General features: G+C 36.3%; 1 protein-coding gene across 12 annotated transcripts in view; it reads right to left on the bottom strand.

Annotated features, from left to right (window-relative positions):
• Window positions 1-17,918, bottom strand: part of CCDC158 (coiled-coil domain containing 158) — a 127,796-nt gene that overhangs the window by 83,496 nt on the left and 26,382 nt on the right. For all 12 annotated transcript variants that reach the window (XM_051967409.1, XM_051967416.1, XM_051967408.1 and 9 more), the window contains 6 exons: window positions 13,222-13,442; window positions 12,245-12,354; window positions 6,182-6,509; window positions 5,742-5,818; window positions 4,241-4,351; window positions 3,678-3,792 (listed from right to left, as the gene is read on the bottom strand). In XM_051967409.1, the coding sequence (XP_051823369.1) occupies window positions 3,678-3,792; window positions 4,241-4,351; window positions 5,742-5,818; window positions 6,182-6,509; window positions 12,245-12,354; window positions 13,222-13,442 (962 nt within the window). The remainder of the gene's footprint in view (window positions 1-3,677; window positions 3,793-4,240; window positions 4,352-5,741; window positions 5,819-6,181; window positions 6,510-12,244; window positions 12,355-13,221; window positions 13,443-17,918) is intronic.

Below are 17,918 nucleotides of genomic sequence, written 5' to 3'. Positions count from 1 at the left end.
CACTAGATAAATGAGTCTGAATAGTAGGATAAAAATCCTACAATAATCTCAAAATAACATGGCCAATCATACCAAATTGTATTATTTTTTTATTTTTATGGGAATAAAAAACACACAGGCCTGGAGCAGATGGGGATGCTGCAGGTCAACACAGAGGTACTGTGGCACAAGTGTGCCAGGAGGCGTGCACAGTGTCTTCCTGTACTGTCCACAGCTCTAGCCAGTGCTACTAAATCCTCACTTTGTGAGTACCAAATGCAGTCCCAATTTTCTTTTCAAGTAGGAAAAAATAAACTAAGGATCAAGACCATGATTTATTTTTGTTTTCAAAAAGCGAAAGTTAAGAGTAAAGCCAAAACTACAGAGCCAATAATGACAGCTTCTACTGGTCCAAATTCATAAAGGGGATCTGGAGGTTCTCCTAAAATAGAAAGAAAAGAATGGGAAAAGCATTACAGTAAGATATTTTTTTTCAAATGATAAGCTACATCTAAAAAGTTGTTTCATACACAATTTAATTTCTGACCAATATGAACATCCTGTTTTTATTTCAAAAGAAATGTTCCCAGCTGAGCCACCCATCTCTTTCTAGGATCCTGCTGTCTGAGAAGTGAAGGGTACTCCTACTACTGCCCCTGTTGTCCATTCCTCTGAAGATTCAGTCCATCTTTCAGGAGTCAGAACCCTAAACAACTGAGGGACTTCCACCACCTAATAAATTCCTTCAGTGCCCAGTAATGCTCTCCATTACAATTTACAGTTTTTTGGCACTGACAGGATATTTCTCTTATTTCCTCTTCACCTCATTACTCTTATTGCTATTTGGACCCAACACACTCTACTTTCTATGAAATAGAGCAAAATAAAATGAAGTTTTAATATTTTATAAGCATAAAAGATGAAAAGACTAGGTAAAAGAAAATGAAATTTCCAATGATTATTTAGCTCTACTCATTAAAATAATCATAAACATTAAAGCATAAATAACTTGAAAAAATTATTTTTATTCTTTATGACACAGTTATGCTAAATATAAATTAAGAAGGCCATGTTAAGAGAAGGAAATGATTTGGCTTGGAATGGACATTTATTAAGTGTCGACTAGGAGCCAGGCACTATGCTAAAGCATTCAACAAATATCTCACTTGATCTTCACAACAACCCTGGAAAGTAGGTGCTATTATTACCTCCATTTTACAGTTGAAGAAACTGAGGCAAACAGAGATTTAAGTGACTTGCTCAGGTTACCCAGGGAATTCCTGGGGCTGCTTTTGAACTCAGGTTTCCTGACTCTCTACCCAGGGCAACATTGCTTGATATCAATAGGGATATAAAGTCATGCATGGAAAGTTAAATTTCAAATAGGACATTCTCACTTACATTATTTTTAAGCATTTTAGAATCTAAATAAAAATTTTCCCTGATCAGAGCTTATTACCCTCTTCACATAAATTTGATACCGATCAGATTATGATTTTAAGTAGAAAGCCATGCCTTATGTATATTAATAATTGACTCAATACAGACTGATAACCTAAGTTAGGATTTATTAAGATATAGCATATTCTTTTCCTAAGTTTGGTTTCTAATATTAATTGGAATTTGTTTATTATTTAATGTTCTGTCACAAGTTACTGGTGATCAGTGGAACCACATCAAAACCAGAAAGAATATGAGCCTGATTATCATTGTACATATGGCGCTAAATTCTGAGATGATGAGAGAAAAATAGTTATTCATTCACTTATTTCAGCAATAGAATTCCAAACATCTGAGTATCTTCAGACCTTTAGATATTGTCTGGGTCCAGCTAAAAGTGTTGGGCTTCTACTCTGCCATACCATTAATGTTGTCTAAATAATTATTATTTCATTTTAAGGGGTTTGGGGCATCAGAAAGGCACCCCACTGCATAAAAGGTCTGTTCCCTAGAAGGTCCAGGGCTTTTGATGTGTTTAAAAATAGATCAAAACTCTACTCTAAAGTTAAAACCATAAGTGCAATCATTGGCAAATAACCAGTAATGCTTTTTAATACAGAAGTAGCTTTTCTAAACAGCATTCCCAGGGAAAGAAACAGGAGCTAAAAGTTAACTTGTGAGAAGTTAACTCTATCAAGTCTTGGGATTTGCTGAATATCTACAATAACTTTGTAAATGGTTTCAGGTACATATGTATACTTTATAGGTATGAAAGCACACAGCACTTTATGTGAATTATAAAGCTTATTAATGGCATATATTTGGGAATTTTATCAATTTATCATGGAGTTTTTGTGAGGACAAATTATTAATGAAAATGTACTATGAAAAATGTAAATTTAATTTACATAAGTCATGCTCATTTATGTATTTCCTACCTAAATGAACTTCCCAGATCATTAATACTTATTCCTTCAAGAACTGAATTATTTCATTTAAATTTTTCTAAAATAAATTCCACATTTCTTTGCTTTCTCAAATATAGTATATTGAATTTAATTTAGCCTTTCCCTAATGATTCAGGGGCACCAATAAGTACATTAGCTCTGCTAAAACAGAATAGTTACATAACTAGTCTTCCAACCCTCACCCCTGTTGTCAGTCTTTTATAATGGTTTCAAATTTGCGATGATCAAAGAAAACAGGTCATCAAAATTACTAAAATTATGTGAAAAATATTAGTAAGCTCTAACTACCTGGAAGAGACTTCACTAGCCACCTAGTCCGGTGGCTCTATTCTATTCTCCCCCCGACACACACATCTTCCCTAACCCCAATCACTTTAGGTTTTCTGCACAGTTCCAAAAGATTGGGCTTGCCAGAAGCCTGACCTCTAATTAAGCCAACTCTTAATCAAGAATACCAGTGAATGGGATCTGTTGTATTAAGGATTTTAAAAAAATAGATGAAAATCTTTTGAATGATTTATACTTGGCTTTGGAATGCATTATGCAATGATTTTGGTAGTATACTTAAATTTTATTTTTAATTATCCTTCATTCATTCTTTAATATTTATTATTGACTTGACTTTAATTATCTTTTACTAACAGAAAATTTTGGTCTAAAAGATTAGAAAAACCAGAGGAAAGCCTCCTGTGAACTGAGTGGATCTTCTATATTACATTTATGAAAAGTCATGGACACTTAAAAAATAATTTATTGAAACCATGATTTTCTAAAAATAAAAAAGGTAAAAAATAAAAAGAGTGCAATAATTATACAGGACAGGGAGTTCAGAAGAGTTGTGATGCATTAAAAGTAACACTAAGGTGGACTTGCTTTTCTAGGCACAGACCAACAGCTGGTGTAAAGAAAGAAAGCAAGTCAAAGATATGCTGAGTCATGGTGGGGACAGCACCTTACAATCAAGAAATTCCTGAGAGACTTTCCAAAGGGACAGGAGAGGACACTAGGATTTCATTCACTTTTCACTTTGCTGTCTTTCTTCAAAAATTTGAAGCTAGAAAACCATCTATATTAAGAGTTGTTACCTTGAATAGGAAATTCAACTAAAAACATGGTATCCATGATTTCTAAATGGTGTGTAAATAGGACCAAATGTATCTTTTAATCCCAGTTTGGAAGTGCTTTTAATTTTGAATTAAAGTGTACAAAAGTGACCTCACTCTTAGAATACAAAGGATTGAATTCATATGAATTAATTTCCTCAAGTATAATGCCAAAACCTAAACTCACCTTGTCTTCATACATCCTTTTGGCTTCTCTTAATTCAGAACGTAGTTGAGAAACAGTAGATTCCAGTTCACTGAGCTGACGCATATACATTGAATTTTGATTCCTTGCTTGTTCTCTAAGAAGGGTTTAGAAAAATAAAAAGCAAACCACCACCTAAGAATAACAAATATGACATCTAAGGGGACCACAGCCATTAAAAACTAGATCTCTTCACCTGACATAACTGTCCCAAAATGATTATTAAAATTTCAGTTCAAATTATAAATAATTTATAATAAAAATAAATATTTCTAATAATTAATAATATACTAAATATCTTGGAATGTAAAACTTCCTTACACTTTTTTATTTAAAGAGGCTCAAGAACTTAGCTAGTGGTAATCTGATGAGAATAAAATACTACATATGTAATCATATTTAGCTGTAAAAGTATCTTCTATTTTTAAAAAGCCAAAAAATGTTATGGCATTGTTGGATTCTTAAGAGAGATGAGCAGAAAATTAATGGAAATCTAAAAAAAAGAAGCTAACTGCATATTGGAATCAAGCAACTAGGACACATACTGAATGATTTCCAATTGACTCTGGATACTGTTAGCTTGGCTCCGAGCACTGCTAGCTTTCTCACTCAGTCCTGTTATTTCAAGTTCATGCTCATTCATTAATTGCTCAATCCTATAAAGGAAGAAAAATGATCAGATTTGGGACACAGAATTTCACCAAATTATAAATTGTTCCAAAAACAGATAAAATTTAACTTATAAATATTATAAATGATAAGAGTCAAAGAAGTTGGAACCCACCATCCACGAAAGGAATCCCTACTTAAAAAATACTTTACAAGTCATCACCCAGCCACGACTTCAAGATCTCCCTGAAAGGGGAACTCACTACCTTTGAACAGCTCATACAGTGAGTTCCAATTCCATTTTGACCCTAAGACACCACTCATCTTATTAGAAATGATAACATCACTGGCTATCAGAGTAGTCAGATCCCCAGCATCTCCTTGGATTATTGCAATAGTGTCCTCATTGCCCTGTATCTCCATCTCAAGTCTCTCTGCCTTCTCCAGTCTATCTTCCACGGAGGGGTCAAAGTGGTATTGCTACAGCACAGTTCTGACCATGTCACTCTCTACAGTTCCCTACTGCCTGCAGAATAAAATACAAACCTTTCTTTTTGGCATTTAAATCCCTTCTCAAGATGGTACCAGGCTATCTTTCTAGGGGTATTATATATTACCTACTATTTCTTACACCACACTGGCCTGCTTATTACTGCTGCATACATAACCCTTCATTTCTTCTCTTTGCACCTTTGTCCAGATGGACTCCCATTTCTGGAATACTCTCTCTCCTCACCTCTGCCTCGTAGAATCCTTAAGTCTCTCCAAAGCTCAACTCAAATGCTATCTCTTGGTAGTCCTCATGTACTAGTGGTTTCCCATACACATATACCCTCCCAACAGAAGTTACTTTTACTGTGCTAAGGACACATTTTGCATTCACTTGTGTGTGTATATCTGGTTTTTCCTAATAGATGTCTCATGAAAGCAGGGGATCTTTTTTGTCTTTGTACCCACAATATGTATAAGCACTTAATAAAGGTATATTTTATATATATGTAAATATAAGCATTATATATTATATACTTATATTTACATATATATAAAATATAATATATATACAAGTATAAAGCATTTAATAAAAAAGCTTAGCAAATAAAAGCAACAAAAAAACCTAATTTTCCCAGAAACATAGAGATTTTTAAATGATGATGATAATGATAAATCACTAACATTTATTTAATGCTTTAAGGTTAGTAAAGTACTTTACAAATATTAAGTCATTTGATCCTCACAAAAATCATTTTATAGATGAGCAAGCTAAGGCAGACAAAGGTGAAGTGACTTGCACAAGGTCACACAGCTACAAAGTATATTTAATAACCAGATTGAAACTCAAGTCTTCCTGACTCCAAGCACAGCCCTCTGTCCACCAAACCCTCCCCCCAATCCCACAGTCGCCTCAGTGTCTTAAACTAAATAAGGAAAGAGGCTTACCTATCTTGATGCTGCTGAAGAAGCAGTTCTATTTTGTTCTGTGATTCAGTTTTCAATGATTCAAGTTGATCTTCTACCTGTTTTGTTTTGTGTTTTTTTTAAAGATTGGGATGAGTTAGTGAGAAGCATATTCAAGCCTTTGATCAGGTGATACTGAAGTTTTCAATAAAACTGAAAACTAAGGAGCTACTAGGACTCTATTCTTCTAGCTTCTTGACTACCCTTTAAAGCTAATACAAGTTAAATGACTCCAGCGAGGGTGGTGAGCATAGAAGAAAGCCACTGGGGCAACAGCTTTATTAACATACAACAAGATGGGAGCTTATCCCATCATTAATATGTGCTAAAAAGCAATGTTATTTCAATAAATTTTAAAGTACCACATATAAGAAGCATCTAAAATTAGCTGGTAAAAAAAAAATAGTGTTCTCACCACTTACTGGAAAAATCCTCCCTTTAAGATAAGACACTTCCGTGTCTAATTCTCTTAGAAGTTTACTAATAGCTGTGCCCAAGTTGCGCACGTGGAGAGTAGAGATGGTCTCATGCTCATATATTCTCTTGCCTGTGGTCTCTTCATAGTCCACAAGAATGGCTCGGATTTCCTGGAGCACTCCTTCATGACTGAGCATCACCTTTCTGAGCTGCTCTGTCTGACTGGTGCTCTCCCTCAGCATCTCTTCCTGAAGGCGTTTGGCAGTTTCAAGTTCATGAATTGTAGTTTGGAGTTGATTTCTTAAATCCTCCTGAGAAAGCGTCTCCCTTCGTCTATGGAACAAAGTAAAAGAGGAAAAAATTACTTAAACTCCTATTCAAAGCTGATTTTATCCTGGCAATAGGTAATTTAAAAAATTTTGGTGAACATGAAAGTTAAATTATATCTGAATAATATTTCTCCCACAATATTTACTCCAGCAAAAAAAAAAAAAAAAAAAATCTGCTAATTTATAGCAGACTGAATAGTAATCAAAAAACTTGAGGGGAATAAATGTTGGACCTGAACAAAAAAAAAAAAAAATCAGGCAAAGTCCACAGGCAGTAGGAAAAAAGACTAGCAGCAATGTCAGAGCCAGAACCCTTAATCCTGTTGATAATGAAAAGTCATCCAGAAAAACAAAACTGTGTGCAGCAATTTGTGTATGGAGGCAATAAGAATGAAATGCTCCATAGCAAGTTCTGGGGTAGTCAGGACTCTCTAGGTCCTGAAAAAGCTCCCAGAGATCTCAGAGGGCAGTTAGATAGCATAATGGGTAGACTCCAAATCTGGCCTCAGACACTTATTAGCTGACGTCTGAACAAATCACTTAATCCTTTGCTTTAGTTTCCTCCTCTGTAAAATGAACTGGGGAAGGAAATGGAAAACCACTCCAGTATCTTTGCAAGACAACCCAATGGGGGCATAAAAATGAAAATAACTGAATGACCAAAACAAAGATCCTAGAAGCTCTCCAAAGTGTAGCAGCAACCAGTGAGGCTCAGGAGTGCTCAGACAAGGGCAGCCCAAAGCAGAGAAACTCTGAGGCTTAAGTCACTGTCCCAAGATACAGGGCCCTGATGATTCAAATTATGATCCTCAAAGATCGTGGGAACCTAAAGCAGGTTATCACAGAAACTGAGATGATACAGGAAAGATCCCAACAGGGCCAACCATTCTCATTCCAAATCACAGCCAAGAAGCAAAGCCTGGCCCTTACAGTAAAGCCCTAAATCAGGAACTAAAGTTGGAGATGTGAGCAAACCAAGGAAAACCCTAATCAATGTAAAAAAATTTTACTGTAAATCTAGAGATCCCAAAAAATCCCACTTAGAAATAAAGTATAACTGTTATTATTTTTTTAATATTTTATTTTATTTTATAATAACTTTATATTGACAGAATCCATGCCAGGGTAATTTTTTACAACATTATCCCTTGCACTCGCTTCTGTTCCAATTTTTCCCCTCCCTCCCTCCACCCTCTCCCCTAATGGCAAGCAGTCCTATATATGTTAGATATGTTGCAGTATATCCTAGATACAATATATGTTTGCAGAACCAAACAGTTCTCTTGTTGCACAGGGAGAATTGGATTCAGAAAGTAAAAATAACCCGGGAAGAAAAACAAAAATGCAAATAGTTCACATTCGTTTCCCAGTGTTCTTTCTTTGGGTGTAGCTGCTTCTGTCCATCATTTATCAATTGAAACTCAGTTAGGTCTCTTTGTCAAAGAAATCCACCTCCATCAGAATACATACTCATACAATATCGTTATTGAAGTGTATAATGATCTCCTGGTTCTGCTCATTTCACTTAGCATCAGTTCATGTAAGTCTCTCCAAGCCTCTCTGTATTCATCCTGCTGGTCATTCCTTACAGAACAATAATATTCCATAACATTCATATACCACAATTTACCCAGCCATTCTCCAATTGATGGGCATCCATTCAATTTCCAGTTTCTAGCCACTACAAACAGGGCTGCCACAAACATTTTGGCACATACAGGTCCCTTTCCCTTCTTTAGTATCTCTTTGGGGTATAAAGTAGCAGCACTGCTGGATCAAAGGATATGCACAGTTTGATAACTTTTTGGGCATAATTCCAGATTGCTCTCCAGAATGGTTGGATTCGTTCACAACTCCACCAACAATGTATCAGTGTCCCAGTTTTCCCACATCCCCTCCAACATTCATCATTATTTTTTCCTGTCATCTTAGCCAATCTGAAAGGTGTGTAGTGGTATCTCAGAGTTGTCTTAATTTGCATTTCTCTGATCAATAGTGATTTGGAACACTCTTTCATATGAGTGATAAGAGTATAACTGTGTTATAATTGAAGAGACTCTAATGGAAAAAAAAGATCTTCTATAAGGATATATGAATAAGCAAAGAGGATTTTAAAAATGAAATAAAAAGCTTGAAGGCAAGAATTAGAAGAAGAAATACCTTAAAACAAAAATTATTAAAATTTATCCAAGTAATAAACTCTCTGAAAATTAGAAGAAAGTTATCAATGACTCTAAAAAAGATAGCAAGAGATTTGAGAACAAAATTTTTAAAAACTGAAATAGACAAAAATATAAGATATATGTCAAAAACAACCAAACTGGAAACCAAATCAAGAAGAACTACTTGAAAAATCAGTAAGACTCTTGAAATCCATTATTTTTTAAAAGCATGAAGCTTATAATCATCATACACATAATGAAAATAGCCAGAAAACATTAAGACCAGAGGGCAAAGTAAAGATAGAAATTTATTATCACCTTCTGAAAGAATCCCCAAAAGGAGAAATCCCAAAATGTCATAGCCAAAATCCTGAGCTTCTACATTAAAGGAAACTTACTGCAAGCACCTAATGTACAAAGAAAACACAGTCAGGAGTCAGGATTATATTAACCTAGGCAGCTTCTTCTATAACCCCAGGAAGATGCTGTAATATGCCAAAAGCATGGAATAAATCATTTCTGACAAAAAAGTAGCAACTTCTAAACATAAAGGGAAACTAAGAAAGGTAAATTTAAGCAATTGAAAGGAGTTATATGATGTTGCTGACAATTTAGTGAAGGAAGAAAAACAAGTAACCTTTTAGAACTTTATTATTTTCAAAAGGTATTAAGGGAATTGTTTGTCTGGTTGGTTTTTTGATGGACCTAGGGGAAAGCTGGTTCTGTAATAAAGATTTTAAAGGAAAGGGGGAGCAAGAGAATGAGGAATATACTAGCACAGTAAAAAGAAAACGGAGCTTATTATTTTTGATCTCCCTCAAAAAGGATGCATGAGAAGCATATTCAAATATGAAGAAAAGGACGAAAGATGGGTATAATACGAATGTCAATGTTACTCATATAAATCATTCAAAAATGGATGAATACACATTTGCAAACAAGACAGGGCAGAAATATATTAAACAGGAAAATAAGTAGGGATTAAGGAGGTGATAAATACTACTGAAGAAAGCCCTCCAAAGCAAAACAAATTTCTTGGATCCTGAAAATGGGGTTAAAAGAAGGAAAAGAAGCAAAAAACTAGATTTTAAAAGGATGCCCATGAACTGGGAAATAGCTAAACAAATTGCAGTATAGTAGAAATATACAAATGATTAAAAAGATTGCTAATTCTGGAAGTGAAGCACAGTGGAAAAAGGGAATTCTTGGGATAAGTCTTACATGGCAGGGGCAAAGAACCTACAGGGGAGAACCTAGAATGGATATCTTAGAAGCTTGGACTGCATGAAAAATGCAGAGAAAAGAAAGACCAGATAATTAGAGGTAAAAAATCAGAGAATGAGGTCCTAGAGGAAACAAAAAAAGACAACAAATGAAGAGAAAAAAAATATTCTTTTAGAAAGGGGCTTAATTAAATTTTTAAAACTAAAAAAGCTGAAGAGAAGAAGGGACAATCTAAATGAATTAGAAGGGAAAAAAGGGTAAGAAAAATATAACCATATAAACGAGAAAAATAAACTAATAGGAGAGCCAGTGGGAACAGAACCACCATAAGGACTAAGGTAAAGTAACTGAATGAACATAATACTATATTTGCAGTAAAAAAGGAAACCTGAAACTGAAAAGCTTCTGCACAGGTAACATTAATGCATCTAGGATAGGAAGCAAAGTAGCCAAATGGGGGAAAAAAATATTGTAGCAAATTTCTCTGATAAAAAGTTTGCAATCCAAGAAACAAACAATTAATAAATATTTGAAACTAATAGTCATTCCCCAATAGATAAATGATCAAAAGAATATGAACAGCAATTCTCAAAAAAAAAAGAATTATAAAATATTCACAACATATTGGTTCAAAATCACTAATAACAAGAGAAATGCAAATAAAAACAACTCTGAGATTTTACCTTACATCTACTCCAAAGTGGCAATATATGAAATGGCAAGTCAATGTTGGAGGGATTTTTGGAAAACAGACACACTAAAATATTTTTGGTAGAGCTGTGAAATAATAAAAAATAATTTTGGAGAGTGAATAAAATGTCCCCATACACTCCTAAACATTTATAACAGTACTTTATGTGATAACAAAGTACTGGGAAACAAAATAGATGCCTATCAATTAGGGAATGAAGTACATAAATGTAATGGAATACTAATGTGCTGTAAAAAACAAAAACAAAAACAATGAATATAATGAATACTGAGATGCCTAGGAAGATCTATAGGAACTAAAGAAGAACAAAGTAGAACCAAGCCCATTGTTTAATGAAGTGTTCAGCATGCAAACAACTATGTGCAAAAACCAGTATGGAATGTTTATATGGAATAAATTGTGGCTAATCAGAGAGGGAAAGCATAAAGGGGCCAGGAAAAATGGGGAAAGTCTGCTTACAGAAAATGAGACTTTAGTTAAAACTTGAAATAACTATTCAGTCTCTCTTTAGCTAATATAATAAATAGGAAAGACAAAACACTGACAACCAAAACCTTCAATTTAGTTACAAACTTTTTCAATCTTCTACAAGGCATTTATTTAACTTTTCCTCCTTTGTTTAGTCTAAAGGACTTTGTGATTCAGCAGGAAAAAGTGCTGTCTTAAAAGACGCTGAGACCTTAAATCCAAACATCAGCTTTGCCCCTTATTTTTGGTATGGTCTTGATAAGTCACTTTACCTTTGTCTAACCTCAGCTTCCTCATCTGTAAAATGAAGGGGCTAGTAATCTGTAACCTCAACATTCTCTTCCAGTTCTAAATCTATCAGGCTAATCTTTAAGGTGATTCTTGCTCAAAATTCTATGGCCCTCAATACATTCTAAGTATTTTGCTAAATTATTCCACAAGAGCCTTTTCACATAGATGATTAGAATGTACTCAATTCAATAGCAAGTCCTGGATCAGGAAATCAAGATACTGGATTCAATGGCATCTGGTGCTCCCCACTTATCAAATTATTTTCTAATTGGTAAGAGTAGAAACATAAATATTTTCACAGATGTTCAAGGAAGGTACTAATATTAAATGCTGCATTGGTTGTCTCTTTGTCAACAAGATCAGAAATTCAAATATATTAAAACAACTACTACAAAAGTGAAAGTATTGAATATTTTGATTATTTACACAAAGTATCATTTAGCACCTACACAACAATCTTTCATGGCAGAATAATGTAGTAAATCATTGCAAAACAACAGAATCCAGTGTTAGAATGGAACACAGAAATCTACTCGTCCAATCTCCTAAGCAGCACAGAATATAGAGTAATAGGCTCAGAAATTAGGAAATTCACACCTGGCTTCAGATACTTCCCAAGTGTGTAATCATGAGGAAGTCATGATCTCTGTCTCAGCTTCCATTTCCCTATATAGAGGACAGTAAGAATAATCTCTCTCACCCAATTGTAGTGATGATCAAGGGAAATCAGTAATTTTTATTTTGAAATTTTCACAGTACTCTACAAAAGCAGTAACAGACAAGGAACTTCAGTGTAGCTTGGAACGAGATCACCCTGTTAGTAAGCTATTACCATCTCCAATGTTTGTGATCCCGAGAGTCACACTCACTGTAGTCACCAACCTGATATCAGCCAAGGCATCTCTCTCCATTTGCATCTCTTGAAGCTTTGTCTGCAAGTCAATGACTGACTGCCTCAGATGGAATTTCTGTTTTTCATGAAGCTCAGCACTCTGAAAGGTTGCAAGGACAGTCCCCACATATAGTTTATTCTACACTCATTTTCATTGCTTTAGGTACAGAAATTAACATTCCTATACACTAATGTCTCATTACCTAACACAATCTCCCAGGTCTTAAGTCACATCACATTTTAGGTACCACAGGTTATGTGGTCTGAAGCTCTCTGGGTGGGGTTTGCTAACACAAGGCAGATCTTATCAGCAGCATTTCATGATGTCATTCATTTATACTTGCCCAAACTCCACTATAAAACACAGATAGACCCATATGGTGTCTGCACTTGACATCCTGCTGTGGTGTCACTCATTCCTGATCATGCAGCTCTTGGGCAGCTGCACCCATAGGTTTTCACACACCAACTAACAAGATTTTTTACTTGTCTCCAATTGTCCTGAGCATTCTTTCTTTATCTCTAGAGAATTTGACACTTAAACCCAAACTTACCTGCTACTCTTAACACACACAGTACTATGTTAAGTTTTAGTACATTATTTGAATCAATTCCTAGTTTATTCTTATCAAAAACTCTAAAAATCTGAGTTCTGGGGAAAAGTTGTGGGACAAGTTTGAATATGCTAGAAAGAGCAGGTGGTCCATTCATTCTTATAACCAAAGTTATGAGTGGTCGTATAAGAACAAATGTCAGAGGCACTATATCTTAAGTGATATGTTTCCTATCTATATTCTTACTTAGGATGATTTTGAATAATTTTCAGCAACCTAATTCTGTTCAATGGAAAATCAAGCACATGGGAAGTAATATGATAAATAAGGCTATAGCTTCTTTTCTCCACCTTTCTTTTCTCACACTAAGTTCTCTTGAACATCAGGGTGCCCTGGAAGGCAAAAGAACTCACTTCATTCAGTCTTCTTTGTAAGTCTTTCACTTGATGTGAGTACTCTTCTAAAACCCGTTCAATATGTTCCTTTCCAGGGTAAGGAATAAGTTTTCGCTGGCTTTCAAGTTCCATTTCATATTTAGTGAATAAAGAGTTCTGTGCTTGAGTCACAGGTGCAGAAGAGTTTTCATTCACTGCACCACGAAGACAAGCTGACACTAAAAATGGACTGGTAGAACCTGGAAAACAAGAGAACAGTCACTGCACATTTTTCATCTCTCACCAGTTTTAGGCAACTTCTAGATGAGGCTACCAGAGGAGCCAAGAGCCCACACCCCTTCAGAGGCTGTCTGGCCCTGCTGCAGAAGGACTTAAATTCTGTTGAGGCAGAAGGCTAAGTTCATGTTTCCAGTGCCAGTGGGTCCCTGGCTGGCTAGCCATTATCCCTGGCACAGGGTCTTTTGGCACGTCCATGTGACTGTTGCCTAGTCCTCATCCCTCCTCCTCAGACACACTTCACCCATTCTACTATACCTTTAGAAATCATACTTTAATTCATTACATTCTAGATTTTTTGAGCAGCATTTCCACTTATTTTAATGAAAATCTGCCTCTCCAAGGATATTGTGATAGATGGGCCCCAGGATGGGGTAACAAAACAGTTTATTTTCTGTAGAGAGCTAGAATTCTGAGAATTCAAATAATAATCAACAAAGTTGCTTAACAGGTATTTTCAACTGCTCTGAAATGGGTCCCTGTATCCTTTTCAACCAAGTCTTACCACAGACCCCAATCTGCTCAAACTAGTCAGGGTCAATGACCTAGTAAAGGCAAATGAGAAATGAGCATGCTTAACAGGCTAATTGCATTTTAACCAAGTTGATACCCTGTAGGAGGAGTTTTCTGTCATCTTTGAACATGGGATGCATAGAAGGCATGAAGAAGGCAGAGAGGGAAATATTGCCAGTCAACAGAATACTGACCAATCAGGAACAATTGCGAGGAGATGATGGCACATAGGAGGGGTTTGATTAATATATGCACACTCTCTCTTCTGTACCAGCGGGCACTCCTCCACCAGAAGGATGCACCCACTTCCTGCAAGAGCACAGAGCAAGAAATGCTTGTTCACTCACTGCAGAAATTTTCTAATGTTTTGGGGGGCCTTGGACCATTGATCAAGTTCATAACCACATGGGGGCTCCCTCAGGATCCCAAACCCAGAGGGTTGGCCCAGGTTGTGGAGATATAGAAAAGTCATTTCCAGCAGTACTCACTTCCTCCTTCAGGCTGGCCCCTGCGATTAGGAGCCCAGAATTTTCGTTAGCACCAGGAGTAGAGTGACTGAACAAGAAAGACAAGGAAGATCTGGACAGAACATGCAAGCAGAGATCTCGAGCAAGGCAAGAAAACAGTAGTTTAATACTGCTTTGATGGTCGGGGGTACATCCTAGCATGAGAGAGGTGGGGCTTCTTGGTAAGTGTAGGATGGCAAATAAGAGCTCAAAGAGAAAGAGGGAAAGGATCCCCAGAAATCTTCAATGACAGACCACTGGGGAGGATACTAGCAAATTGGGAAGAGAGTTCACAAACTAGGGGTAAGGGTAAGAAGAAAATAGTTAAAAATCAATGTTTTTGTGAATGCAATTTAGCTGGAGGTAGGCATTCCTGTGGGAGCAAGACCCATAAAAAATTCAGAAAGAAATGAAGTCTTTAATTGGGGATCCAATAGGATTGGCTAAACAGATAGATCAATTCCTAGGACCAGTTTTCTATATCTGCGCTGAACTAATATTCAGTCTAAATTTATTGTTATGGAGAGGAAAAAGGAATGATTAGGAGGCAACCATAGAAACTTGGGAACTGAGGCATCCTCCTGGTCCAGGAATGATAGCTACTGAAAGGAATTTCCCCAATAAGGACTCCGACAATAAGGACAACAACAATTGAGTTCAAAGAAAGGACATGCAAGGAATTGATAGTGGAAGGTATTGAGGGCTCAGTCCCAAAGTTACAGAACATCAATAAGACATTTGAGATAAATCAGGAAAAAAATGAGTCACCCTCACAGTTCCTAGAGAGAATGAAGGAAAGGATGAGAAAATATTCAGGACTAGATCCACATGATCTAGTAACATAGGGTATGTTGAAAGTAAATTTTGTGACCAAAGCATGGCCAGACATTAATAAGAAATTACAGAAATTAGATAGATGGAATAAGAAACCATTGGATAAATTGCTCAGAGAAGTCCAGAAATTGAGACCCTCAGCCCTGGCTTAGTAGCAGAGCAGATCTGTGGGGTAGCCTTTAGTCATGACAGAGAAGGCAAATTCTCAGCCTGAGAAACCAGGCTGTTGCCTAGAGAAAGAGGTAGGGGTTATCCTTGCCGTGAGCAAGATATCAAACACAAGGGACCCCATGCTCAAAACCAAGGCTTAGAGAGTAGCACAAGAAGCTTGAGACAGCACCCTCTATACCTCAAAAGCAGAGCTCAATCTCAAAAGTCACAAAATAGGAAAAAAAGAAAGAAAGAAAATGAGCAAGAAACAGAAAAGAACCTTAACCCCAAAAAGCTAATTTGTGACAGGGAAGACCAAAACATCAACTCAGAAGAGAACAAAATGCTCACATAAAAAAATCTCAAAGGGTGATATGAATTGTTCTTAAGCTCAAAGGGGCTTCTTGGTAGTTTTCATAAAGGATTTAAAAGGCAAGTAAGAAAGGCAGAAGAAAAATCGGGAAAAGAAACGGAAGGTGTGCAACAAAGAGTCAATAGCTTGGAAAAAAGGACAAATGTTGACTAAGGAAAACAATTCCTTAAACACAATTGGCTAAATGAAGAAAGAAAGAAAGAAAGAAAGAAAGAAAGAAAGAAAGAAAGAAAGAAAGAAAGAAAGAAAGAAAGAAAGAAAAAGAGTGAGAGAGAGAGAGAGAAGAAAGAGAAAAAGAAAGAAAGAAAGAAAAAAGGGAGGGAGAGAGGGGAGGGAGGGATAAAGGGAAGAAGGGGAAGGAGGAAGACAGAGAGGGAGGAAGAGAGGAAGGGAGGGAGGGAGAGAAAGAAAAAATGAGGAAGGGAAGGAGGGAGGGAAAGAGGAAGGAAGGAAAGAAGGGAGGAAGGGAGGAAGGGAGGAAGGGAGGAAGGAAGGAAGGAAGGAAGGAAGGAAGGAAGGAAGGAAGGAAGGAAGGAAGGAAGGAAGGAAGGAAGAATCCTCAAGGAGCTTACAATCTAAATAAACTCACCTCTGAAAGGGAGAAGGGGGGACATTGTCTTGAAAAGTAGAATTAATCAAATGGAAAAGAAGAAACAAAAGCTAACTGAAGAAAATCATATATTAAAAACTAGAACTGGGCAAATGGAAGCTAATAATTCTATGAATCATCAAGAATCAAGGAAACTAAAAAGAATGAAAAAATGGAAGAAAATGTAAAATACCGGAAAAGCAGCTGATCAGGAGAGACAATTTTAAAATTATTGGTCTACCTGAAGACCATGATCAAAAAAAAGAGCCTGGATAGCATTTTTCAAGAGATCATCAAGGAAAACTGCCCTGATATACTAAAGGACAAAATGGCCTTTGAAAGAATCCATCAATCACCTCCCAAAACACAAGGAAAACCCCAAGAAACACTGCTGCAAAACTCTAGAAATATAATTTAGAACTATAAATTTAAAATGCTTCAAGCTGCCAGGGGAAAAAAAGAAAAAGGAAACAATTTAAGTATCAAGGAGCCACAGTCAGGATTACCCAGGATCTGTCAAGCTTCTACAATAAAGGATCAGAAAGTCTAGAATACCATACTCCAGAAGGCAAAGGACAAGGGATTACAACCAAGAATAAACTACGCAGTAAGACTGAGAATTATATTTCAGGGGAAAAAAACGTATTTTCAATGAAGAAACTTTCAATCATTTCTCTTGAAAAAAACAGAACTAAACAGAAAATTTGATCTTCAAACATAGGACTCAAGAGAAGCATAGAAAAGTAAACAGGAAAAAAAAATTGTTTAAAAGTTAAACTATTCACGTCCCTAGATGGGAAATGATACAATTGCTCATGGGTAGGCTGAGCTAAAATGACAATTCTAAATTAGTCTACTTGTTCAGTGCTATACCAAACAAACTCCCAAAAATTATTTTATAAAGGTAGAAAAAAAATAACAAAATTCATCTGGAAGAACAAAAGGTCAAGAATATCAAGGAACCAAATGTTTGCCTCTTGCCTTAAGGAGAATCTGTACAACTTGTAGAAGATATGGTTATCACCACATAAGATATTATTTGGACTACCCTACTTAGGACTGTCAAAGGAGCTACCCACCTTTTGAGATCAAAGATCTTGCGACACGGACACTTATGTCCTGCCAGTATCATCCTCTCTTTCAGATCTTAGATGGAGAAAACTACTTACCCAAAGCCCACCTTTTGGAATTTTCTCTACACTCTTTCCAACCAAGAGACCGGGTACTGATTAAAACTTGGAAGGAAGCAAAGCTGCAATCTAGCTGGTACTACCTGTTATGCCTGACTAGGGAAACCACAATCTGAATTGCCAAGTGAGGTTGGACTCATTTCACTAAGGTAAAGGGACCAATGAAGCAGGAGAAGTTGACTGTCCAAGCCTGACCCTCTTGAAAGCTGTATCTTCTGTGAACTAGAGGCTGCAGACTCAGTCTCAGGACTTGGAATCCTTCTGTGAACTAAGGGGTATTCAGT

This window comes from Antechinus flavipes, chromosome 6 (genome assembly GCF_016432865.1).
Source record: "Antechinus flavipes isolate AdamAnt ecotype Samford, QLD, Australia chromosome 6, AdamAnt_v2, whole genome shotgun sequence".
Classification (NCBI taxonomy): domain Eukaryota; kingdom Metazoa; phylum Chordata; class Mammalia; order Dasyuromorphia; family Dasyuridae; genus Antechinus; species Antechinus flavipes.
The sequence above is the reverse complement of the archived record's forward strand: the minus strand, read 5'-3'. Positions and strand labels throughout refer to the sequence as shown.